Genomic DNA, 26,472 nt, shown 5'->3' on the forward strand with positions numbered 1-26,472 from the left:
TGTTGAAATACAAACTGACTCAAACATTGAAAAACACATATTAAAATCATATATATTATCCTATTTAGAGATGGACACCCCAGACAGATAAATGACTTCAAAAGTGAGTAGAAGGTTGTTAAGAGGATGTGTGGCTTGAGGTGAGGGCAGGGGAGAGGATGTGGGCGAGAGATAGGGCCCAGCAGAGTGACACCTGCCCTGACCCCCCTCCACCCCCCATACAGGGAAGAGGGCAGCAGCCTGGGAGGTCCCTTTGCCCATCTGGGAGGATTTCCTGCAGCAGGCTGGTTCCCTATCCTACCCCACAGGGAGAGGAAGAGGATGATGAACTCGATGATATAAAACAAAGTATTCATGCTTCTTTTATGAATGCATAAATGAAAATTCTGTGTGTAAATTCTGAAATTAGTTGGAAATAAAATGAAAAGATAGTGGTGATGCTGATTTGACCAGCACGAAGAAGGACAGTGTCACCACCATGTCCTCGGTGTCCACAATAACTGTTTGTGAACAAAGGCCATTATGATTAGATTTATAAATGACTTCCAATCTTTCTCTCAGAAATGTGCTTTACAGAGCACTAGAGAACTATGGAAAATACTGGAAAAAGTACTGTAACATCAAGAAGGTAAACTTGGAAGAATTGCAATTTGCATGTTAGATTTTTTTGTTTATTTATTTTGAGAGAGAGAGAGAGAGAGAGAGAGAATGCACGGCAAAGAGGGAGAGAGAGAATCCCACGCAGGTTCCATGCTGTCAGCACAGACTCCAGACTTGATCTCACAGAACTGAACTGAAATCAAGAGTCCAACACTTAACTGCCTGAGCCACTCAGGCGCCCCTGCATGTTAAGGGGCAAGATAGGGCAGAGATAGTGCAGAGGGGAAGCAGATGTCAGAGAGAGGACCAGCGGATAGGGTGGCAGGGCATTATCATTGGTCACGTGTAGGGAAGGCTGAGACCTGCGTTCAAGAGAACCTGGGGCGTGGTACAAGCAAAAGAGACTGGAAGAAGAGATGAGTATCAACTGAAATCACAAAAGCAGAACCATATTTGATAACTGACTGGCTTAATGCCTAACACGGCTGAAGCATATGGACATATGCCAGGTTTGACTCATTCAGCTTAAATTTGTACCTTCTGGACTCCGTTAGACAGGAAATTTTCTCACAAACGCTATACAGATACTGTCCTGTGAATTCAGACACCCTACAGTCTGCGTGTTCAGAAACCAGCCAGGTTGTGCAAGGCCTGAGCTGCTGGAGAGATGGGGTGGTGTCCTGAATTCACTCCCTGCCCACCTCGGGATCTGGGCAAGTGACTCAACTTGTCAGCACCCCACAGTATTCTTGCTTGGATGGGTCCAGTGAGGACCTAATACAAAAGCAATCACATGTGAGTGCTGAGCATTGGTCCTACCACCAGTACAGGCTGCCTGGACAGCCGTCATCCTCATACCCACCCCAGGCTGCAGAAAGCCCCTCTCCCACAAAGAACCAGCAGAGGCTCTTCATGCTGCATCCCATAATCTCTCTAAAAGGAAATGCTTGTTTCCTTGACGTCTTCAGAAACACATTTTCTGTTAATACAACATCACCCATTAAAATAATGCAGCATCTCTTTGCTGCCTTTCCCTCCCTTACTGCCTGCCAAACCCCTCTCACCCCACACATATCCTTCCGGGTTTCGTTTCTCTCAACACTTGCTCCTTGGTGATCCCATCCGTTGCCTTTAATGCCTGATTTATATTTGTAGTCCAGATTCTGGGCTCTGAACTTGGATGTCTCCACTCAAATGTGTTACATAAGTCTTAAGCTGAGCATGTGTGAAATGGAATATCCAAATACATACTAATGAACTGGTGAATGGATGGGACTTGAATGCCCAAAAGGCCAGAATCCTCTTCCCTCCCATCAGTGGACCCAGCCTAATGAGTGACATGTTAATAACAGTCCGAGTGACATGTTAATAACAGTCCATGGCATTTTGTCTCTGTAGAAATTGTGGATCTGTTTTCCCTACTCTTAGTCCTCAGACTTCTTGAGGACAGTTCCCTTGCTCATCTCCAGTTCCCTTGCAGAACCTCCCACAATGCCTGGCACAGAGCGAATACGTATTAACTGCCAATCAAGTTGAGTTTTTGCTTAAAGCATCCCACACTCTTCAAGTGTTCAAACTTTCATTCCAAGAAGATGAAGCAACACAATGGCCCTGGTGTACTGCTCCCGAGATGCCATCGAGGCTCAACACAGACACTGGAGGCACTCTAGCGCCTTTCCTAAAGCTCTTGCCTCTGCCCCTGTGTTTGGCACCATTCAGCATTCTCCCTCAGTTCCAGGACCTTGGCGGGCGGATGAAACCATTGTAGGTACACCCAGAACTGGAAGATGCAGGGAACTGATGGCACACAGCAGTTCTCATCCCCAGGCCATTCTCAGAATCCATCTTGTTCCTTTCTCTCCTCCTCTGCACTGGGGAAGTCTCCCCCACCCCCTGACCCTAGTGATCATCTCCTTCCACATCAATGCACAAGGGCATCTCTCATGTGCTCATCTACCTCTCATTAGGGGCCTCACAGGGATGGGGACAGTCTTGGAGGCAGGCCCTGCTCTCTGGGCCCTTCCTTGGCCCAGTAGAGCTGATAGGGTGAGCCTCACTGGGGGAAGGATTCGGGGAGAGGATTGGGGGTGGGAGTGAGGTTGGCACAGGTTTTGCCTCCATGCTGCCAATGCTCAGACAGCCCCTGTGACAGTGACTCAGTACCACTCCCTGACAGTGGATCGCTCAGCATTCCTTCTCCCCTCCCCACCTGCAGATCTGACACCTGCTCCACACTCCCAGGGCCCTATGGGGTTCTGTGCAAGTTCCAAGGGGCTGCCTCTCACTCCACCTCCTCCTCCTACTCAGGAGGGCATATCCAAATTGAGTGAATGAGTGACATTTGTGGAGGGACGATCTTGAATGCTGTCTGGTTATCACTTATATTTTAAAAGACAACTCACCAGCCTTGCCAGAGCTATCTAAGGTGAGCAAAATGACTTGGGTCCTGTGATGGGGTGGTACAGAGGAAAAGAGGAAAAATACAGAGCATGGGAAATGTTCAGAAAATAGTTATTGGCTACAATATGGGGGCTACATGCCTGGCCCAGATGCAGTCATTTGTGTTAGAAATTTTGTACTTAATTAAGTTTGGATGTGCTGATATTTAAGGGACAATTAAAACATAATTCTCTATTTCTCTTTTCTTAATAGTTAATAATTACTAAGTGCTCATTACCTGATTTATGGAACATATGGGGATCAAATCCCACTCAAACCAATTCTAAAAGACAGTTACAGGCCTTCCTGAGAATTTTATTGAGTATTACTTAAAATAAGTGGCCCATTAATTAAGAGTTAGAAATGGTTTTCTTATACTGAGATTTTTCTTATAACAGCACTTCCAAAAGGCCAGTTCTAAAGTCCTTGATAAATCATTAAAAACATAAAACATACATTTCATGAGTTAGTCTTGGTTAGTCTGATGGCATAAGGTCATAAAGCCCAATATCAACACATATTTGACCCTGCAGATATAAGGCTAAGGAATACTGGAAAGAGAGAGCAATATCTCTGAGAGATATGTTTCTATCATATCAAATAAATAAATACATATATACATACATACATAGGGGCGCCTGGGTGGCTCAGTCAGTTAAGCATCCAATTTCGGCTCAGGTCATGATCTCATGGTTTGTGGGTCAACACCTGCACTGGGCTCCACAATGCACCTGCTTGAGATTCTCTTTCTCTCTCTCTTTCTGCCCCTCTCCCACTCAGGTTTTCTCTCTCTCTCTCTCTCAAAAATAAATAAATAAACTTTAAAAAATAAGTAAACAAACAAATAAACCCTCTTTAGAGGAAAGGGATTGAAAGAATAATGGGATATCTGCTAGGGAGAAACAGATAAGGATAGTTCTGCAAAAGAGGTACATAAGGCGGAGAAAGCAGTGTGTCTTTTCTCATTTTTTTTTAACTTTTTGATTTATTTTATACACATGTATTTTACCTTTGGGAATCTCTTTTGCAATAGACTTTGCATGAGGTAGAAGCTCATTAGCGGTCTCAGTTTTTGTCTTTACTGAAAATTATTGAGTTCCGTGGATATTCCTATTGAAATTAGTACCAGCACTACCCTTTCCCATGAAATAATCATGGTTTCCTACCAACAGCGTTCCAGGAATCTCCTTCGTGTACCAGAAATCTCCCACAAGATGTCTTGTTATGTTTGGATAGCAGGTGTGCCTATGCACCATGGCTCTGAGATTTCTTGAATCTCACACATTAACAGATGATGGCCTGAGCCAACCCTTTTTCTCTAACCTGCTTACCTGTGTCCTCACTGTATGGGCCCTGTCATTTATGGAGCTATGCTGCAGAGTCAGAATATTGGGTACTATTTTAGTGGACTGACATTCACCCTTGGCATATCAGTTCCCCGTTACTGGTTTTAGAGCTAGAGGGCCTGAACTTGACCTCAGTGGCAGCACCTAGCCAGCAATTTGACCTCAATCAAGTCACTTAATGCTCTGAGTCTCAATTTCCTCTTCTGTGAAATGAGAATAGCAATTAATACCTACTCTTGCTCACAGAATTGGTGTCTGTTCCTCAAATCTACCATTCATCCATTCAATAAACATTTATTGAGAATTTACCTACTTATAAGGCAAGGGGACAAAGATAAATAATACAGGACAAATACCCTGGAGGAGCTCTTTGTCAGGTGTTGAATGGATCAAGGAAGGTAAGGCACACATTAAGGAAAACAAGTCTACTTCACACCCATTAGGCCACTTAAAAAAATAGAAAATAACAAGTGTTGACAAGGATATGGAGAAATTGGAGCTCTGGTGCATTGCTGGTGGGAATGTCAAATGGTATAGTCGCTATGGGAAACAATGTGATTTTCTTCAAAAAGTTAAAAATAGAATTGTCATATGGCCCAGCATTTTCACTTGTGGGTGTTTACCTAAAAGAACTGAAAGCAGAGACTCAAACAGAAAGTTGCACAACAATGTTCATAGCAGCATTATTCACAAGAGCCAAAGGTGAAAAACACCAAAGTATCCATCAACAGATGGAAGGATAAACAAAATGTAGTATATACAAACAAAGAAAGATATTCAGCCATAAACAGGAATGAAATTCTGACAAATGCTACAACATGGATGAACTTTAAAACACTATGCTAAATGAAATAAGCCAGGCACAGAAGGACAAACGTTGTATGTTGTATGATTCCATTTTTAAACAAGGTACCCAGGATAAGAAAACCCTTGGAGACAGAAAATGGAATAGAGGTTACTGTGGACTGGGGGAGGGAGGGAGAAATGGAGAGTTGGTGTTTAATAGATACGGGAATTTTGGGGTGCCTGTGTGGCTCAGTCTGTGGAGCGTCTGACTTCAGCTCAGGTCATGATCTCATGGTTCATGAGTTCAGGCCCCATGTCAGCCTCTGTGCTGATAGCTCAGAGCCTGGAGCCTGCTTGGGATTCTGTGTCTCCCTCTCTCTCTGCCCCTCCCCTGCTTGTGCTCTGTCTCTGTCTCTGTCTCTGTCTCTCTCAAAAATAAATAAACATTAAAAAAAAATAGATACACAGTTTCAGTTTGGGATGATTGAAACTGTTCTAGTGATGGCTGTGAATGTGATATACATTTTGAATGTACTTAATACTACTGAATTGCACACTTAAAACATGTTTAAATGGTAAATTTTAAAGACAATTAGAAAAATTATAATCCCTAAAATACTATACAAATGCAGGATTGTTATCTTGAATTAGCATTAATGAGATTGTGTTTATAATCAGTCTCTCTTTTAAGAAGTGCAGTATGTGTGAAATTCCTTTGTCATTATTTATTATGTGATATCGAAGAACAAGCATCCACCCAGATGAACTTTAATAATAATTTATTTATGCCCCATCCTCTTCCAAAAAGAATTTGAGGTAGTATACTCTAAATGCATCAGATTAATGAGGTCAACTCCAATGGACATAAGAAAAAATATACAAACAGATACAAAGAAGAGAGAACAAATGGCACTCAGCAGCAGAGCAAGAGTCTCTCAACTTTTAGCCTTCCAGAAGCCAGGGAAGTGTTTGCATTCATCAGACCTTTTTTTTAATGCTTAAAAATCATTGGTTTCAACATGGTCATTATATGGGTCTATAGCGTCCATGTTGCTACCATTTACAGTTCTGAGAATGTATTGTATAATATGGAACACCTAATTGAAACAGAAGAAAGATGTTGAACTAAGAACATCCTCTCCTAAGTCAGAGCCCTCAGGGCCCATTCTGTGCTAATGAAAAGGGTTCCTGGAGAGTTGTCTGCCCTGCAGGCCAAATGAATCTCCTGCACCTTCCCCTGGGCTCCTGCATCAAGTCTACACTGTAGCCCAGCAGGACAACCATCTCCTCCATCTGGGCCCCCCCCCCCCACACCTCCCTTGCTCCCCATCCAGCCCATGCCCCAGCAGCGTAGTTCACGCAAGGCCCACATGTGGCCAGAACTCCTAGACTCTGCTCATGTTTCCTTCTTCCTGGAACAGCCCTCTGTCTTCCTGGCCAAGCCCTCACCTCTTACAGAGGACAGTTCAGATTTCACCGTCTCCAGGACGTCTCCAGCCCATGTTGATTTGCCTTCCTCTTGCTGTCCTGGTGCACTTTCCATTTACACACTAGCTATTTAGCCCCTTGAGGATGTGAGTGAATGGAAAGTTTTACAAGTTTTGTTTCATTTCTTGCAGCAATGAAAAGTGAGGTGTGATTAGGCCAAAGACCACATCATACATTTTATTAGAAATGATAATATATTTAGAAAATGATCTTTGAGAGCCAGCAGGGATTCTCAAGATTATCTAATTCAGCCTTTTGACACATAAAGAAATGGGCGATATCCTGGGAAAGAAAGTGACTTGCTCAAGGTCACCATCTATATTTGAGATCGAAATAGACTGAAAAATTTAACATCCTGAAACCCAGTATTTTTACAACAGTATGCTAGTTTCATTTTAAATTTGTGTTTTATTTAGTATTTAGTAATCAAACAGGACTTTGGATATACCCCAAACAGGTGAAGAGAGGTAGCGAAACATCTTGTGAAGAACATTGGCTTCACCAAAGTGGTGGGTCTTCAGCAAGTCACTTTGTGGCTCTGGGCCTCTTGTTTTTTCATCTGCAAAATAAGGATGAATTGGATGGTCTTTAAGCTTATATTTGTTTCTGCATTTTATGAACCTACTAGACTGTTGACCAGCCCCACCAGAGAATTTACAAGTACTGACTGAGCATACATCTCTCACCTCTGCTTTCTCCTCTATGCTGTTCCCCTCAGCCTGGGACACACTTCTTCCAAACGTTTTCCCTTGCTTGCTTTCTTTTTTCTTTTTTTCTTTTTTCTTTTTTAGTTTTTGCTTGCTTTCTTTTTTAAACTCAGCTTAAACATCACTCAACTCAAAATTGGTAGTAGTGTCTCCTGCTACCCTTGGCTTAATTTTGTCCTCTCCTCTGCACTTAACTCCTCTGACTATCCAATACCTTACCACACTGTATTGGAGTCATTGACTTTCTTGTCTCTGCCTCTACACTATGAACTAAGGCCTGGGACCATGGTACATTTCTTGAGCCCAAGTGCCTATAATGGTGCCTGGCTAATAGTAGGGAACTAATAAATGATTGGTAAATGGATCTAACAGTTTTTGCTTGGGAAGTGAGGACAAGACTGTGGCACCAATTTTATATGAAGCCGTTAGAAAGCATTTTCATGGAAAAGGGAGGATTGGAACTGAGTTTTCAAGAATCACTAGAATTTGACATGGCACCTGGGTGGCTCAGGCGGTTGAGTGTCTGACTCTTGATTTCAGCTCGGGTCATGATCCCAGGGTTGTGGGATCGAGCCCTGTGTTGGGCTCTCTGCTGAGCATGGAGCCTGCTTAAGATTCTCTCTCTCTCTCTCTCTCTCTCTCTCTCTCTCTCTCTCTGTCTCTTTCCCTCCCTCTCCCTCTCCCACCCACTTTGCATGTGTGCGCTGTTTCTAAAATAAAAAAAAATAAATAAAAGACTTAAAAAAAAGAATGACTGGAATTTGAAAGGGAATGTAAAGTAATAACACTGGCCTAACTAATGGTGGGGGGAGGAGGTGGCTAAAAGGAGTGGGTCAGATCAGTGTTACTTATTTGAATAGCAAAACATTTGCATTAGATTGTCTGGGACGTTTGTGCAAATTACAGATTCCCCCTATAGCTCCCACCCATTACTCCCCATTCTGGATTTGTAGGTCTGGATTTACCTTTAGAACAAGCTCCCTAAGTAGATTCTTACCACGTGAATGGAGTCTTGAAATACTGGAAGGAACACTGGCAATTGTGGGCGATTGGAAGGGATTTTAAGTTTTTGAAGAGGGGGAATGGTGGCATGAAGAAAATGGAGCTTTATGAAAGGCACAGACTAGTGGTCTGCAAAATAGACTGAAGAGGGGGAGACCTCAGAGGCAAGGGGAACTTCCAGAAGTACACCAAAGTATTTGAAGTGAGAGGAAGGGAGAGCTTGCTTTGTACTGGCCACAGCAGAAATGGAGAATAAGCAGTGACTCCAAGAAGCATATTGAAAGATGAAATGATGAGGCTTGGCAACAGATTGAGTATATAAGCAATAATGGTAGGGAGCAGTTTGAAATGACAACTGTGTTCCAGGGACCCTACTAAATGTCAGTTCCACTGATATACATGCTGCTTCTGTCTAATGAGTTCTGCTTCAGCTTCAGGTGATTGAGGTGTCTGGGAGACATCCAGGGGAGAAGCGTGTAAACTATTGGCAACATGGGCTTGAGCATAACCACAGGTCTGGGAGGAAGATAATGACATGGGGTCAGTAGCATGAGAGAAGAGGAAGGAAGCCCTAGGAACCTGAGTTTAGACCTTTGGGAGCAGCAACATTAGACAGGAGGAGGAAGATGAAGCAAGCAGGGAATAGAGAAGAGACAGAGAGGTAGGTGGTGAATGAAGAGTAAATAAGAGAAACCAAAGGAAGAAAAAGGTTTAAGAAGGTGAGTATCCATTATGTCAGATGCTGTAGAGTTTGAGAAGGATAGGAACAGTCCTTTCAGAGTTGCCCAGGTGGCTCAGTCGGTTGAGTGTCTGACTCTTGATTTCAGCTCAGGTCGTGATCCCAAGGTCATGAGATCGAGCCCTGAATCAGGCTCCACACTGAGCATGGAGCTGCTTGGGATTCTCTCTCTCTCTCTCTCTCTCTCTCTCCTTCTCTTCCTCTGTTCCTCCTCCCCAGCTCTCATGCTCTCTCTCTCTAAAATTAAAAAAATGAAGAAAAAAAAAGAACATTCCTTTCAACTTGGCAAAAAGGGTTTTAAATGAAAACTAACTTTTAAAATGTGAAAATCTATAACTCTTTCTGACATGTGCATTGTTAGCTATCATACCAGGAGTAAATAAAAACTCTTGATGGCGAATTGTGTTGACAATTAATGAGCAAAAATATATTTCTGACAGGTTGGTTTCCAAAAGGATGCTATTCTATTGGAGATATGGGAAATGGGGAGGTGGGAAATGAAAGGCAATGGTTAAAAAAGGGAAACAAGGGCACCTGGGTGGCTCAGTCGGTTAAGCACCTGAGTTTGGCTCAGGTCATGATCTCATTGTTTGTGAGTTTGAGTCCTGTGTCAGGCTCTGTACTATCAGTGCAGAGCCTGCTTGGGATTCTCTCTCTGCCCCTCCCTTGCATGTGTTCTCTATCTCAAAATAAATAAAAATAAAACTTAAAAAATAGTTTAAAAAGGGGGGGGAAACAAGATTAGGATGCATGGACAAAGAAGAAACTTATCAGGAAATCCTAATAACATTTATGTACTTTAATGATCTAGCTTACAAAATAGGGTTGCATTGAGCTTTTAAAAATTTTTTTAGTGTTTATTTATTTTTGAGAGAGAGAGAGAAGAGAGAGAGAGAATGAGTCGGGGAGGGGCAGAGAGAGGGGGAGACACAGAATCCAAAGAAGGCTCCAGGCTCTGAGCTGTTCAGCACAGAGCCTGATGTGGGGCTTGAACCCACGAACCATGAGATCATGACCTGAGCCAAAGTCAGATGCTTAACCAGCTGAGCCACCCAGATGCCCCCGCATTCAGTTTTTTAAAAAGGTTCCATTCTTAAGAGCCTAAATGTCCATCAACTGATGAATGGATAAAGAAATTGTGGTTTGTATACACAATGGAATACTACGTGGCAATGAGAAAGAATGAAATATGGCCTTTTGTAGCAACGTGGATGGAACTGGAGAGTGTGATGCTAAGTGAAATAAGCCATACAGAGAAAGACAGATACCATATGGTTTCACTCTTATGTGGATCTTGAGAAACTTAACAGAAACCCATGGGGAGGGGAAGGAAAAAAAAAAAAAGAGGTTAGAGTGGGAGAGAGCCAAAGCATAAGAGACTGTTAAAAACTGAGAACAAACTGAGGGTTGATGGGGGGTGGGAGGGAGGGGAGGGTGGGTGATGGGTATTGAGGAGGGCACCTTTTGGGATGAGCACTGGGTGTTGTATGGAAACCAATTTGACAATAAATTTCATATATTGAAAAAAAATTTTTAAAATTTAAAAAAATAAAAATAAAAAGGTTCCATTCTTGCCCCTTGGTTACAGTGTCATCTGAAAAAAACATGAGGTGTCATACAGAATGGAAACAGATATCCAAAGCTCTGTTTTTATGCTAGCTTGAAATATGGCTTCAGAGGGGAAACAGTCCCTTAAAACACATTATCCCTCCTTTTCTTCCTTAATGACATAGAGGTCAGGGATGGAGGGAGATCCACTTTTAAATGTGAAACAAAGTGCCAGAATATACACTAGTATAGATTACATTACTGCAAGCTGATCTGGCATGCTCAACTCCATTTGGTGCCCTAATTACAGTGCTCCATCCCTGGATAGATATCCATCAGGACATAAATTGCTCTAGGTGTTTAAAGGTTTTTTATTACTTGAGTACCTTCAATGTTTTCTGTTCTTCATCTACATTATATATACTTGATGACTTGAGATGTTAAATCCTTGAGAGTCTTTTCTACAAAGTTATGTGCTTTGGAATAATAAAGCAGGCAATCATCAACAAGAATCATAAATTTTCTCCCATTTTAGAAAGTTATTAAAAAAAAACAAAGGAGAGAAAAAAAGAATGGCTTAACAGTGATGTTGAAGGCTATTTAAAACAAGATCTGAACTGAAATCTGGGCTTATGGTGTTCAGGGGACTTCCTATCACTCTGGTTTTATCCATTGCACTCCAACAAGTAAAATGAAGCTACTGGATGAGATCTCTAGACTGTTTCCAAACTATAAACTGGGACATGACCTGATAAGCAATTTTTTTTCTTCTGAGTTGTGAATATTTTCTTGTGTCAGGTTCCCCAAAACTCCTAAGAGTCTCTGAGTTCTTATGGAACTGTTGGGTAGTTAAAATTGATTTCTGCCCTCCACCTAGTGTTATCTGCCTTCTGACTTCATTTAATTGTCAATACGTCCTTAAACAGACCTGCCAAGTTGTTTAAGCACGGTGCTTCATAAGGGCTTAAGAGACTGGCTGTACTCTGGTTTCTGTGAACGGTTGCTGTGGTCCTACTTAATGTCATGGCTCATGGAATAGATTGGTATTGAGACCTGTATTTCCTTCTGACATAGCAACTGCTGTCATTTTAGGATGACTGTAAAAAGCAAAAGAACCTCTTAGTGACTTTGTTACCTAAGTGTGATCTTAAAGTCTGTATACTTCTTGAAATTGTGTCCTCTGTCAGTGACTATCCTTTTTCAGTCTTGTCTTATAATAAGCATTTATAAATAGATACAAAAAGTTGTCATTTTAAGAAGAGATCATTGTTGAGCTATAAAACATGTAAATTACAGGTTTATTTATATCTCTCTACTGGAGTTTATATGTCATAACCTCCAGTAACATTCATTTTAAAATGTCATGTAAACTATTTTTTAATTATAAAACTGGTAAAAAAAATTTTCAATTAAAGTTTGTAGGGGGGTGTAGAGTAAAAGGTAAAAAAAATTCCTTCCCTGTTTTCTAGCCTTCAGTACAACTCTCCAAAAGCAATCACTATTAACAATGTCTTAAGTTTCTTTGCATGAATTTTCTTCTTTTTTAAAGTTTATTTATTTTGAGAGACAGAGAGAGCGGAGAAGAGGCAGAGAGAGAGAGGGAGAGAGAGAATCCCAGGCAGGCTCCGTGCTTTCAGCTTAAGATCATCACCTGAGCCAAAATCAAGACTCAGATGCTTAACTGACTGAGCTACCCAGGCGCCCCTCTTTGCATGAGTTTTCTAAGCATGTACAATTATATATACATATATATATGTATGTATACGCACTCACTTTTACATAGTAATACCATGTATATTGTTCTTCATCTTATGTTTTTTTAAGTTCACTTAATATACCAGGACTGTGTCATACCAGCATGACTCAGTCAGCTTCATTCTTTTTTTAAACCTGCATGCCATTTCATTATATATCTGTACCATAATTTACTGATGAACATATAAATAATTTCCAATTTATATCTGGTTGTTGTGGAAGTGCAAATAATTACAAATAATGGACATTAGTGGGAATGAAATTACTGAATCAAGGAGCACGTGTTTTAAATTTTGATGAGATATTTCCAGGTCATCTTGCACACAGTTGCACTTCTGTCAATATTCTCTGAGAGTGTTTCCACATTCTTATCTATCAGTCTCCCTTTGAGATTTGAAATTTCTACTGTTCTAGTAGTTGAATATTGTTATTTCTTTTTACTATGCCTTTGTTGGATTAGTGTGCATTGAACATTTTTTTATAAGACTAATAGTCATTTTGATATTTGTGTAAATTGTGTGTCCTTTGATTATTTGTCCCTCACCACATCCATTATATGAGAGAAAAAGAAGCCCTTTACTAGGATAGACTACCATTTATTTATTTATTTTTCTAATTTATTGTGGATTTTTTGGGTTCAGCTTTATTTGTTTATTTATTTATTTGTTTGTTTATTTATTTATATTTTAATTCCAGAGTAGTTGACATACAGTGTTATAATAGTTTCATATGTATAATACAGTGATTTGACAATTCTATACATTACTCAGTTCTCATCATGATAAGTGTACTCTTCATCTAGTCCACCTATTTCCCCCAAGACCTCCCCTCTGGTAAGCATCAGTTTATTCTCTATAGTTAAGGGTCTGTTTTTTGGTTTGTCTTTTTTTTCTCTTTGTTCATTTGTTTTGTTTCTTAAATTCTACATATGAGTGAGATCATATGGCATTTGTCTTTCTCTGACTGACTTGTTTCACTCAGCATTATAACTCTAGATCCATCCACGTTGTTGCAAATGGCAAGATTTCATTCTTTGTTATGGCTGAGTAATATTCCATTGTGTATATATCCATCTATCAATGGACACTTGGGCTGCTTCCATAATTTGGTTATTGTAAATAATGCTGCTATAACATAGGGGTGCATATATTTTTGAATTAGTGTTTTCATATTCTTTAGGTAAATACCCAGTAGTGGGATTACTGGATCACATGGTAGTTCTATTTTTAATTTTTTGAGGAAACTCCACACTGGTTTTCACAGTGGCTGCACTAGTTTGCATTTCTATCAACAGTGCACAAGGGCTCCTTTTTCTTCACATCTTCACCAACACTTGTTTCTTGTCTTTTTTATTTTAGCCATTCTGGCAGGTGTGAGGTGATGTGATACCTTATTGTACTTTTGATTTGTATTTCCCTGATTATCGATGAGTGATGTTGAGCATCTTTCCATGTGTCTGTTTTCCATCTGTATGCCTTCTTTGGAGGAATGTTTGTTCATGTCTTCTGCCCATTTTTAATTGGATTATTTGTGTTTTTTGTGTTGAGTTGTATAAGTTCTTTATGTATTTTAGATACTAACCCTTTGTAGGATATGTCATTTGCAAATATCTTCTCCCATTCAGTAGGTTGCCTTTTAGTTCTGTTGATTGTTTTTTTTGCTATGCAGAAGGTTTTTATTTTGATATAGTCCCAGTGGTTTATTTTTGCTTTTATTTTCCTTGCCTCAGGAGACACATTTAGAAAAATGTTGCTATGGCTAATGTCAGAGATATTAACTGGGATAGGCTACCTTTTATTTTTTTTTATTTTTTTTTTAACGTTTTTATTTTTGAGACAGAGAGAGACAGAGCATGAATGGGGGAGGGGCAGAGAGAGTGGGAGACACAGAATCGGAAGCAGGCTCCAGGCTCTGAGCCATCAGCCCAGAGCCCGACGCGGGGCTCGAACTCACGGACCGTGAGATCGTGACCTGAGCTGAAGTCGGACGCTTAACCGACTGAGCCACCCAGGTGCCCCGATAGGCTACCTTTTAATAGATTAACCTACCAACAGTTCACAGGAAACCATAAATGTATATATTGTACACATGATCACATGATCAAATGTATATATGGTACACATGATCACCTGTACAAACACTAACTCACTTGGAGGCCTGAAAGAAAACCGAAAAAAGAAAGCGTCTGAGAAGAGAAAGAGAACAGTCTCTCTGGAGATAGATGTGGGGACTGGCCTCAGTCTTCTATTAGTTTTCTATTGCTGCATAAAAAATGACCACAAACTTAGCAGCTCACAGTTTCCGGGGCCAAGAGGTCAGGCACAGCATGACTGGCTTTTTGCTCAGGTCCCACAGAGCTAAAACAGTTAGTCAGCTGTGCACAGTTTCCTCTTCTAAGTTGATGTGGTTGTGGCAGAATTCAGTTTCTTGTAACTGAGGGACCCAAGTCCCAGTTTCCTCACTGGTTATTAACTAGGGGCCACTCTCAGCTCCTAGAGGCCGCCTATGTTCCTTACCACATGGCCTCTTCCATCTCCAAAGCCAGCCAAGGACAGCCTCCCTTGTGTTATATCTTTCTCATTCTTCTAGTCTTTCTGACTTCCAGACCCAGATCTGATGAGTTCATGAGACTAGAAAAGCCCAGCCAGGTAATCTACCTATCTCAAGGTTAACTGATTTGGAACAAAACAGAATGGCAAAGTCCCTTGACAGCAGCACCTAAATTAGTGTTCAGTTAATTAACTGGGAGGTGGTGTGTGTACACACAGAGTCAGGAAACTGGGATGAGCATTCTGCCCACCACAACCCCCACCTGCTTTCCTCAAGGGAAGCAGACAGAGGTCATGTCTGTTGGCTGAGGAAACCAATGCTACTGAAACGTTAGATGCCAGAGAAAGAGAGCATAACTGGAATCCATCTAACCCCATGCACAACAAAGTCCACCCATGTGGGTCAAAGACCTTGATCTGAGCAATGAAACAGCAGAAAGCTACAGAGAAAATCTTGGAAATCACACATACAGTGTAGAGGTCAGGTAGGCTTTCCTGACCAAGGATCCAAACCTGGCATTTCTGACTCCACAATCTCTGCCTTCTTGACCTCCACATGATGGCTCACCAGAAGACAGGTCATTCATTGGCTATACAAGTGGATTTACAGTCCTCTAGCCTTGTTTTTTCTTCTTATGCCAGTGTGATTAGAGTGTGGTTTTGTGAGATGCTGTCCTTGGGTGTCCTTGGGTGTCCAATAGAATAGAATGAAGTACTGCAATCTGAATAGGTAAGTCACTAAAGGGAACTGTATTGTTGAGAATATTAAGAATTCTAAAAAAACCTCTCTCCCCTCCCTCTCTTTCTCTTTCATATTCCCACCTGCTGCTGTGATCCAGACGCATTATACGTGACTTGCTTGAGACCGAAGAGATTTATATAAAAGAGATTAAGAGCATAATTGATGTAAGTAGATTGGGGTAGTAGACATTAAGCATGTATTCAAACTAGAGAAGTTCTGTTGCACAAAGAGACTTAAGGTAGTTGCCACATGTCTCTAGAATCCCCACTGAGGGGACAGGTCTTACACTATCACAAGTATCTTTCCAATAGAAATAAGAACATTCGTTTGACTATTGATCCATTTAACCAAATAACTTACAAGGGACTGTGCCACTTCATATGATTCTAGCAGTGCCCAATAGGTTCACCCTATGGTTGTCAACAATGAGCATGATAATTTGAATGTTTTTGATAATTTAATAAAGGGGAATTGTTTCAAGTAGCATTTTTTGCTTGAGAGTGAAAATTAGAATTTTCCTATTTTCCTAAGGAAATAATTTTGAGAAAAAGATTATGTGTACAAAGTTATAATAGAATTTTTTAATAATAAAATATCAGAAGAAAAAATCGCCAATAAAATAGGGGGTGGTCAATAAATTCTGATATTTATGCTAAATGAAATATTATTCAACAGTTACAAAATAATTATTTTGGAGGATCAGGCCAATATGGCGGAGAAGTAGGGGGATCTGTACTTCCCGCATCTCTCAAACAAAGAAGGGCTGAAGCCAAAGGACTTTGAACCCTGAGAGACGGGGAGGAAAAGAGACTGAGTCTAACAGGGAGACACCGGAACAACCTGACAGGCTATAGGTGGGTGATTGCGAACTGGAGGAGATAAAATGGGGCCGCGTGGGGCCTTCTGCGAAGAGCCAAAGGGAAGCGAAAGAGTGGCTGGGGAAGTGTAGGACTGCATCTGGACAAGAGAAAAACCTCAGACCCAGACGCAGAGGGATCTCATCTCTAACTGCGGGGCTTTCTTCGGACTGGGGCTGGCTGCCCTGTTCATGCACCTGGGGAGGAGGGGAGCTACCCCCGGGTTCAGTGGTAGGTCAGGGGCACAGTCACAGTAGGAGAAAGCGGTCACCTCCCTGAAGTGCTACAGCACAAGACAAAGCCTGGCTGCGTCTGCCACCCCCATGCTCGGTGGCTAGGTCAGGGGCACAGTCCACAGTAGGAGAAAGTGACCCCCTCCCTGGAGTGCTGCAACATGGAACAAAAACGGCCAGGACCACATATCGGATGGCATAGAGAGGTGCTTCCCCAGTGCCAGGGCGCATAGAGTGGGAGTTTAAATCCCAGCCAATCACTGGGGCACGGGAATTGGTGGAGTGAGAAAGACTGCCCCCTCTGTGCCCATGGCACAGTGAGGATGACTCCAACGGAGTCCACCGGGTCAGAGGAGAGGGGGGGGGGACGGGGGAGGGGGGGGAGTCGCCATTTTTCTCCCCACCACCAAGGCCCGGCCTCAGAGATGGGTCTGTGGGGCTCACCATGGAGGCGGGACCTGCCTATACCAAACCACGCCCCTCCACGCCGGGTAAGTGCGTGTCTACTGGAGCAGCATAGACCCTGAGGAACCAGACGGATCACTCTTCCAGACCAGTGCTTCTACATTACCTGGATTAATTCTAGGACAATTCTTATTATTTAGATACATTCTACCTTCCTTTTCTCCTTATCTCTTTCCTCCTCTAGGCCGGTTACTCTGGTTCTTGGTTTGTTTAAGCAGACATATTTTTTTTTTCAACGTTTATTTATTTTTGGGACAGAGACAGAGCATGAACGGGGGAGGGGCAGAGAGAGAGGGAGACACAGAATCGGAAACAGGCTCCAGGCTCCGAGCCATCAGCCCAGAGCCCGACGCGGGGCTCGAACTCACGGACCGCGAGATCGTGACCTGGCTGAAGTGGGACGCTTAACCGACTGCGCCACCCAGGCGCCCCTAAGCAGACATATTTAATCCATTCTCTTGATACATGTTCTACACCTCCTTCTTTACTTTCCTTTCTCTCTCTCTCTGGAATACTCAAGCTGTATAGTTTCTCTGTCTAGATAACTTTATCATCGTTTCTTCCCCCCCCCCCCCCTCCTTCTTTATTTTCCTTTCTCTCTGGATTAAGCCATTTAGTCTCTCTGCCTGGTCAGTGTTTATTTTTTCTTTTTCCCCACCCCTGTCATTTCTCCCTTTGTATGTGCTCTTCCATCAGCACCGCCTCCACCCTATTCTTTGCTTATAGTTGGTGTTTTTGGTTTTTTGCTTTTGGATTGTTTGTTTGTTTTATTTGTCTGTGTGTTTGTGTGTTTTTGTTTGCTGTTTGTTTGTTTTCCTTTCCAGGGCTACTTCAAGGAACAAATCAAAGCACACCTGGTGGAGGGTCCAAAACATCACTACAAGTAGGGAAATAAAATAACCAAAGTCACAATAACGGAGAGCAAGTAACACCCTCCAAAAAACACCTCCTGAAGGGCCAGACCCTGTATGGTGTATGACCCCCCTTTAATATAGCAGCGCTCACAGGTGCAGAGCATGTAACAAGCTTTTAAAACTCATAAGGGACAGAAAATTAGCCAAACTGATGACATGGAAGAATTCTCCTTAAAAGAAATTCCAGGAAGAAGTGACAGCTAAAGAATTGATCAAATCAGATATAAGCAATATAACTGAACAAGAATTTAGGATAATAGTCATAAAATTAATTGCTGGGATTCAAAAAGGCATAGAAGACAGCAGAGAATCTATTGCTGCAGAGATCAAGGAACTAAAAAATAGTCATGATGAATTTAAAAATGCTATAAGTGAGAAGCAAGATAAAATGGAGGTGGCCACAGCATAGATTGAAGAGGCAGAGGGGAGAATAGGTGAATTAGAAGATAAAATTATGGAAAAAGAGGAAACTGAGAAAAAGAGAGTTTAAAAAATCCAGGATCGTGAGGGGAGAATTAGGGAACTAAGTGATGCAATCAAATGGAACAATATCTGTATCATAGGAATTCCAGAAGAAGAAGAAGAGAGAGAGGAAGGGGCTGAAGGTGTACTTGAACAAATCATAGCTGACAACTTCCCCAATCTGGGGAAGGAAACAGACATTGAAATGCAAGAGGCACAGAGAACTCCCTTCAGACATAACTTGAATCAATCTTCTGCATGACGTATCATAGTGAAACTGGCAAAATACAAGAATACAGAGAGAATTCTCAAAGCAGCTAGAGATAAACAGGACTTAACATACAAAGGTAGACACGTAAGGGTAGTAGCAGACCTATCTACTGAAACTTGGCAGTCCAGAAAGGAATGGCAGGAAATCTTCAATGTGATGAACAGAAAAAATATGCAGCTGAGAATCCTTTATCCAGCAAGTCTGTCATTCAGAATAGAAGGAGAGATAAAGGTCTTCCCAAACAAACAAAAACTGAAGGAATTCATCACCACTAAACCACCTCTACAAGAGATCCTAAGGGGGATTCTGTGAGTGAAATGTTGCAAGGACCACAAAGTACCAGAGACATCACTACAAGCATGAAACCTACAGACATCACAATGACTCCAAACCCATATCTTTCAATAATAACACTGAATGTAAATGGACTAAACGTTCTAATCAAAAGACATAGGGTATCAGAATGGATAAAAAGACAAGATCCATCTATTTGCTGTCTAAAAGAAACCCATTTTAGACCTGAGAACACCTTCAGATTGAAAGTGAGGGGATGGAGAGCTATCTATCATGCTACTGGAAGTCAAAAGAAAGCTGGAGTAGCCATACTTATTTCAGACAAACTAGACTTTAAACTAAAGGTTGTAACAAGAGATGAAGAAGGACATTATATAATAATTACAGAGTCTATCCATCAGGAAGAGCTAACGATTATGAATTTATGCACCGAATTCAGAAGCACCTAAATATATAAAACAATTAATCTCAAACATAAGCAGTCTTAATGGTAAGAATGTGGTAATTACAGGGGACTTTAATACTCCACTTACAACAATGACAGATCATCTAGACACAAAGTCATTAAAGAAACTATGGCCCTGAATGATACACTGGACCAGATGGACTTGACAGATACATTTAGAACTATGCTTCAGTAAATCCTGAAACAGCAGAATTTACTTTCTTCTTGAGTGCACATGGAACGTTCTCCAAGATAGATCACATACTGAGTCACAAAACAGCCCTCAATAAATATAAAAGAATTGAGGCCATACCATACACACTTTCAGATCACACTGCTATGAAACTTGAAATCAACCACAGGAAAAAGTCTGGAAAACCTCCAGAAGCATGGAGGTTAAAGAAAAGCCTACTAAGAACAAATGGGTCAACCAGACAATTAGAGAAGATATTAAAAAATATATGGAAACAAAGGAAAATGAAAACACCACAATCCAAACCCGTTGGAAAGCAGCAAAGTCAGTCCTAAGAGTAAAATTCATTGCAATCCAGGCCTATTTCAAGAAACAAGAAAAATCCCAAATACGAAATCTAACAGCACACATAAAGGAACTAGAAGCAGAACAGCAAAGACACCCCAAGCCCAGCAGAAGAAGAGAAATAATAAAGATCAGAGCAGAAATAAACAATATAGAATCCAAAAAAAAAAAAAAAAAGTAGAACAGATCAATGAAACTAAGAGTTGTTTTTTTGAAAAAATAAACAAAATTGATAAACTTCTAGCCAGGCTTCTCAAAAAGAAAAGAGACAGGACCCAAATAGATACAATCATGAATGAAAATGGATTTATCACAACCAATCACTCAGAAATACAAGCAATTAGCAGGGAATACTATGAAAAATTATATGCCAGCAAATTGGACAACCTGGAAGAAATGGACAAATTCCTAGACATCCACACACTACCAAAACTCAAATGGGAAGAGATAGGAAATTTGAACAGACCCATAACTAGTGTAGAAATTGAATCAGTTATCAAAAATCTCCCAACAAATGAGAGTCCTGGACCAGATGGCTTCCCTGGGGAATTCTACCAGACATTTAAAGCAGAGTTAATACCGATCCTTCTCAAGCTGTTCCAAAAAATAGAGATGGAAGGAAAACTTCCAGACTTATTCTATGAAGCCAGCATTACTTTGATTCCCAAACCAGACAGACACCCAGGCAAAAAAGAGAACTACAGGCCAAATCCCTGATGACTATGAATGCAAAAATTCTCAACAAGATACTAGCAAATTGAATTCAACAGCATAAAAAGAATTATCCACCACGATCAAGTGGGATTCATTCCTGGGCTGCAGGACTTGTTCAATATTCACAAATCAATCAATGTGATACATCACATTAATAAAAGGAAGGCTAAGAACCAAATGATCTTGTCAATAGATGCAGAAAAAGCATTTGACAAAATACAGCATCCTTTCTTAATAAAAACCTTTAAGAAAGTCGGGCTAGAAGGAACATACTTAAACATCATAAAAGCCATTTATGAAAAGCCCACAGATAATATCATCTTCAATGGGGAAAAACTGAGAGCTTTCCCCCTGAGATCAGGAACACGACAGGGATGTCCACTCTCACTGCTGTTGTTTAACATAGTGTTGGAAGTTCTAGCATCAGCAATCAGACAACAAAAGGAAATCAAAAGCATCAAAATTGGCAAAGATGAAGTCAAGCTTTCACTTTTTGCAGATGACATGATATTATATGGAAAATCCAATAGACTCCACCAAAAGTCTGCTAGAACTGATACATGAATTCAGCAAAGTCACAGGATACAAATTTAATGTACAGAAATCAGTTGCATTCTTATACACTAATAATGAAGCAACAGAAAGACAACTAAAGAAACTGATCCCATTCACAATTGCACCAAGAATCATAAAATACCTAGGAATAAACCTAACCAAAGATGTAAAAGATCTGTATGCTGAAAACTATAGAACACTTATGAAAGAAATTGAAGAAGATACAAAGAAATGGAAAAACATTCCATGCTCATGGATTGGAGGAATAAATATTGTTAAAATGTCAATACTACCCAAAACAATCTACACATTCAATGCAATCCCAATTAAAATTGCACTAGCATTCGTCTCAAAGCTAGAACAAACAATCCTAAAATTTGTAAGGAACCACAAAAGACCCAGAATAACCAAAGTAATGTTGAAAAAGAAAACCAAAGTGGGAGGCATCACAATCCCACAATTTAGCCTCTACTACAAAGGTGTAATCATCAAGACAGTATGGTATTGGCCCCAAAACAGACACATGGACCAATGAAATAGAATAGACGACCCAGAATTGGACCCACAAATGTATGGCCAACTAATCTTTGACAAAGCTAGAAATAGTATCCAATGGAAAAAAGACAGTCTCTTTAGCAAATGGTGCTGGGAGAACGGGAAAGCAACGTGCAGAAGAATGAAACTAGATCCCTTTGCTACACCATACACAAAAATAAACCCAAAATGGATGAAAGACCTGAATGTGAGACAGGAAACCATCAAAGCTCTAGAGGAGAAAACAGGAAAAAGTTCCTGTTTGACCTACGCCACAGCAATTTCTTGCTCAACACGTCTCCAAAGGCAATGTAATTAAAAGCAAAAGTGAACTATTGGGATCTCAAGATAAAAAGCTTCTGCACTGAAAACAACAAAACTAAAAGGCAACTGGTGGAATGGGAAAAGATATTTGTAAATGACATATCAGATAAAGGGTTAGCATCCAAAATCTATAAAGAACTTACCAAACAAAACACCCAGAAAAACAAATAATACAGTGAAGAAATGGGCAGAAGACATGAAGCGACAGTTTTCCAAAGAAGACATCCAGATGGCCGACACATGAAAAGATGGTCAATGACACTCATCATCAGGGAAATACAAATCAAAACCACACTGAGATACCACCTCACACCAGTCAGAGTGGCTAAAATTAACAAATCACAAGACTATAGATGCTGGCGAGGATGTGGAGAAATGGGAACCCTCTTGCACTGTTGGTAGGAATGCAAACTAGTGCAGTCACTCTGGAAAACAGTGTGGAGGTTCCTCAAAAAATTAAAAATAGAACTACCCTATGACCCAGCAATAGCACTGGTAGGAATTTACCCAAGGGATACAGGAGTGCTGATGCATAGGGGCACTTGTACCCCAATGTTTATAGCAGCACTTTCAACAATAGCCAAATTGTGGAAAGAGCCTAAATGTCCATTAACTGATGAATGGATAAAGAAGATGTGATTTATATATACAATGGAATACTACTTGACAATGAGAAAGAATGAAATCTGGCCATTTGCAGCAACGTAGATGGAACTGGAGGGTATTATGCTAAGTGAAATAAGTCAGCCAGAGAAAGACAGGTACCATATGTTTTCACTCATGTGGATCTTTTTTTTTTTTTAATTTTTTTTTAATGTTTATTTATTTTTGAGACAGAGAGAGACAGAGCATGAATGGGGGAGGGTCAGAGAGAGGGAGCCACAGAATCTGAAACGGGCTCCAGGCTCTGAGCTGTCAGCACAGAGCCCGACGCGGGGCCCGAACTCACGGACCGCGAGATCATGACCTGAGCCGAAGTCGGCCGCTCAACCGACTGAGCCACCCAGGCGCCCCTCACTCATGTGGATCTTGAGAAGCTTAACAGAAGACCTTGGGGAGCAGAAGGGAGGAAAAACTCACAGAGATAGAGGGAGGCAAACCATTAGAGACTCTTGAGTACGGAGAATAAACTGAGAGTTGATGGGGGGTGGGGGAAAGGGGAAAGTGGGCGATGGGCATTGAAGAGGGCACTTGTTGGGATGAGCACTGGGTGTTGCATGGAAACTGATTTGACAATAAATTATATTTTAAAAAATAATTATTTTGAATAAATATAGCAACATTGAAAATGCTTATAAAAGTAAAAACAATATATGTAGAATTTTACAAGCTTAGCCCAAAATGCATGTGGAAAAACAGAATATGAATTACATGTGATTACTGTGATTACAACCATATAAAATAAGCTTTTAAAAAGTTATGAAGGAAATATAATAAAACAATAGTAATTGTGTTTGGTTGTAAAATGATGGGTAAGTCTTTGGCTTTCACACTTGACTGTATAACATAAACATTTTAAAAATACATTTTTTTCTTTCTATAAATTGCCGTTTTATTATCATTGCCATTTAACCATCTTCTGAAGATGGACACACGAAGGACATAATATCAAAAGAAAGCATTTGATGGAATGGGTTTCAGGAGATAACTGTCAATCAAGATGAGTCAAGAGCAACAAAGCCTGGAAAACAGCATTTTTCTAAACACCATATTTCCTAATTATTAGGGTTTTGGTCCCTGGAGTAGCTAATTCAGATCATCTCTCATATGTTCCTACCTGTAAAACCTACCTTGTTTCCACCTCTGCAGGGATATATCACTCCAATGGATTTTATTTGGCTGAAGCATCTGATTCCAGATGTTCTTCAGAATAACAAGGAGCTTCTCTTTGGGAATATTAGAGAACTTTATGAATTTCACAACAGGTATATAGTAATTTATATTATCAGGAAAAATGGAAAGTAGAAGAACAATGAAAATCAGACTGATGGAATTTGGAGATGAACATGCTTAGACATTGCTAGGCTTAAGCAAGTAGTTCAGAGTCCGTGGATTTGGTTGGGGTGGGATGGGATGAGAGGGAGGGAAGAAGTGCCACAGATCTCTGAGGGAGAAGGGGAAAGGCACCAATGGAGCATGTACCAGGTGTCAGGAATTGAGGTAATATTTCTTGTATGTTCCTTTGCTTATTTATCTATTCATGCATCAGCATTTTATTGTGGACCTGTACTATGTCAGGCACTGTGTTCAGCATTGGGAATACAAAGATGAGCAAGACACACATCCACATACGTACTGTCATAGGGTAGTGCTGGGAGCTAGGGTGTTGGAAAATGCTAACTGGTTAAACAAGTTGTCCTTGTAGCCCAGGGCTGGTTGGGTGTTGAGTTTTAGAGACTTAGAGGAGGAAGGGACTTTAGAAATCATCTTCCCAGCCTTTCATTTCACAGATGTTACTGCAGCTCGTTTCCTCTCTTTACTCAATATAGTAACCCCAAATCACACATGTAATTGATGGAAAAGGAAAAGACTGCTTGGTGAATTGAACCACAGTTGCTTCTCAAACACGTCTCCTGTCCATTGGTCAGACACAAAAGTGAAATGGAAATCCCGTTTCTGCTACCTTCTCTGGAAAAGTTATTCAACCTCTATGTAACTCAGGTTTCATATTTATGAAACCCTACTTTGCAAGATTTGGTGGATGATTAAATGAGATATTGTTTATGAAGTACTTAGCTTATGCCTGACTTACTTGAAGCTCTCAGTGATATTAACAGTAGCAGCGGCAACAGCAGAAGTTCTTATTAATGTTATTATCATATAGCAGGGAGCATCATTGCATCTTGTCTATCTATAGCTAGTGCTTAGAATGATCAGGACAGCTGTAGGTAGTTTCAAGGAATCCTAGTAATGTCACAGAATGTTTTTTCTCCCAAATCGGTGTGTTGAAAATGAGTCAAGAGCAACAAAGCCTGGAAAACAGCATTTTTCTAAAGACCTCTTAAAACCTTATATGATTTTACTTTTAAAAAGTTTTAACCTGATACATGTAAAAAAATTAAAACATTATTATACTTTTCTTTCCCTAGGACTTTTCTAAAAGAATTGGAAAAGTGCACCGAAAACCCTGCACTTCTGGCACGTTGCTTTCTCAAGAGAGTAAGTCTGTGCTCCCAGTAAGTCGAAACAACCATGTGATTAAAGTTAACCCTTAATTTTCTGTGTATGAGGCAAGGGCAAATGGAAATATCAATGGTCTAAAGAGTTACACATGCCTTTTGAGTGCAAAGCAGGAGTCGGATGAGTCCAGTTTGACTAAGCTCATATGACAGGTGGGAGCAACTTACAAGCTTGGCCTCCTGTAAAGCCTGGTGACACGGAAGACTGCCCCCCCCCCCCCCCCCCCGCAAAGCAGATGATCCTGCTCCGAATGACTGAGCTGTTTTCAAACAAGAATCACACAGCAGGTTTAAATTCCTCACTAAAGTTGTATTAACACTCTCAAGAGAAGTACTGATGCTAAACTAAAAGTCTCAAAAAATGTATTTTCTTCCATTTTATTTATTTGTTTGTTTATTTATTTATTTATACAACATAGAGGATATACTTAGCACCCAGTTTATGATTTCCTGTCCTACAACACCATACTTCTGATTATTTCCCCTTCCCTGCTGCCACACCTCTTCCCTTTTGCCCTCTCTGCACCCTTCCTTTGGGCAGTGAATAGGCTGTTTGGTCCAGTGGTACTCTGTAAGCTGTCACAGAGAAATGTATTGCCCAGTACCACTCCCCACCAAGTACTTTCTTCCCTTGGGAGGACTATGCAGATGATCCTCACGCCCTGAACTCTCAAAGTCTCCCATTTCTTCTCTCTCAACCAGCCCTTCTTTTCATTCCCTTCCTTCTTTTTCTTTTTGTGAGCCTGACACAACAGCTCAAACAGCTTAAAAATTTTTAAACAATCCAAATTATGGCTGATAAGTCTAAGAGCAGTACTTGTGATAAACTGACAGCAAGAAAATAAAAATCCCCAGGTTTCAAGGCCTTTGACATAATGGAGAGGCAGAGCCTTCAACCTTCAGCATTCCTAATGGCTTAGAAGGACCTTTCTTGGCCCGGTATCAGCTTTCCACCACAGCCTCATCATAGGCTTTTCATCAAGTGC

The 26,472-nt window shown here is 40.7% G+C and overlaps 1 protein-coding gene across 2 annotated transcripts in view; it reads left to right on the forward strand.

The window, feature by feature from the left end:
- Window positions 1–26,472, forward strand: part of MCF2L2 (MCF.2 cell line derived transforming sequence-like 2) — a 263,631-nt gene that overhangs the window by 182,964 nt on the left and 54,195 nt on the right. For both annotated transcript variants that reach the window (XM_053221168.1, XM_015063590.3), the window contains 3 exons: window positions 15,799–15,865; window positions 24,117–24,232; window positions 25,397–25,466. In XM_053221168.1, coding sequence (XP_053077143.1) covers window positions 15,799–15,865; window positions 24,117–24,232; window positions 25,397–25,466 — 253 coding nt within the window. The remainder of the gene's footprint in view (window positions 1–15,798; window positions 15,866–24,116; window positions 24,233–25,396; window positions 25,467–26,472) is intronic.

The sequence above is a fragment of the Acinonyx jubatus genome, chromosome C2 (assembly GCF_027475565.1).
Source record: "Acinonyx jubatus isolate Ajub_Pintada_27869175 chromosome C2, VMU_Ajub_asm_v1.0, whole genome shotgun sequence".
Classification (NCBI taxonomy): Eukaryota; Metazoa; Chordata; class Mammalia; order Carnivora; family Felidae; genus Acinonyx; species Acinonyx jubatus.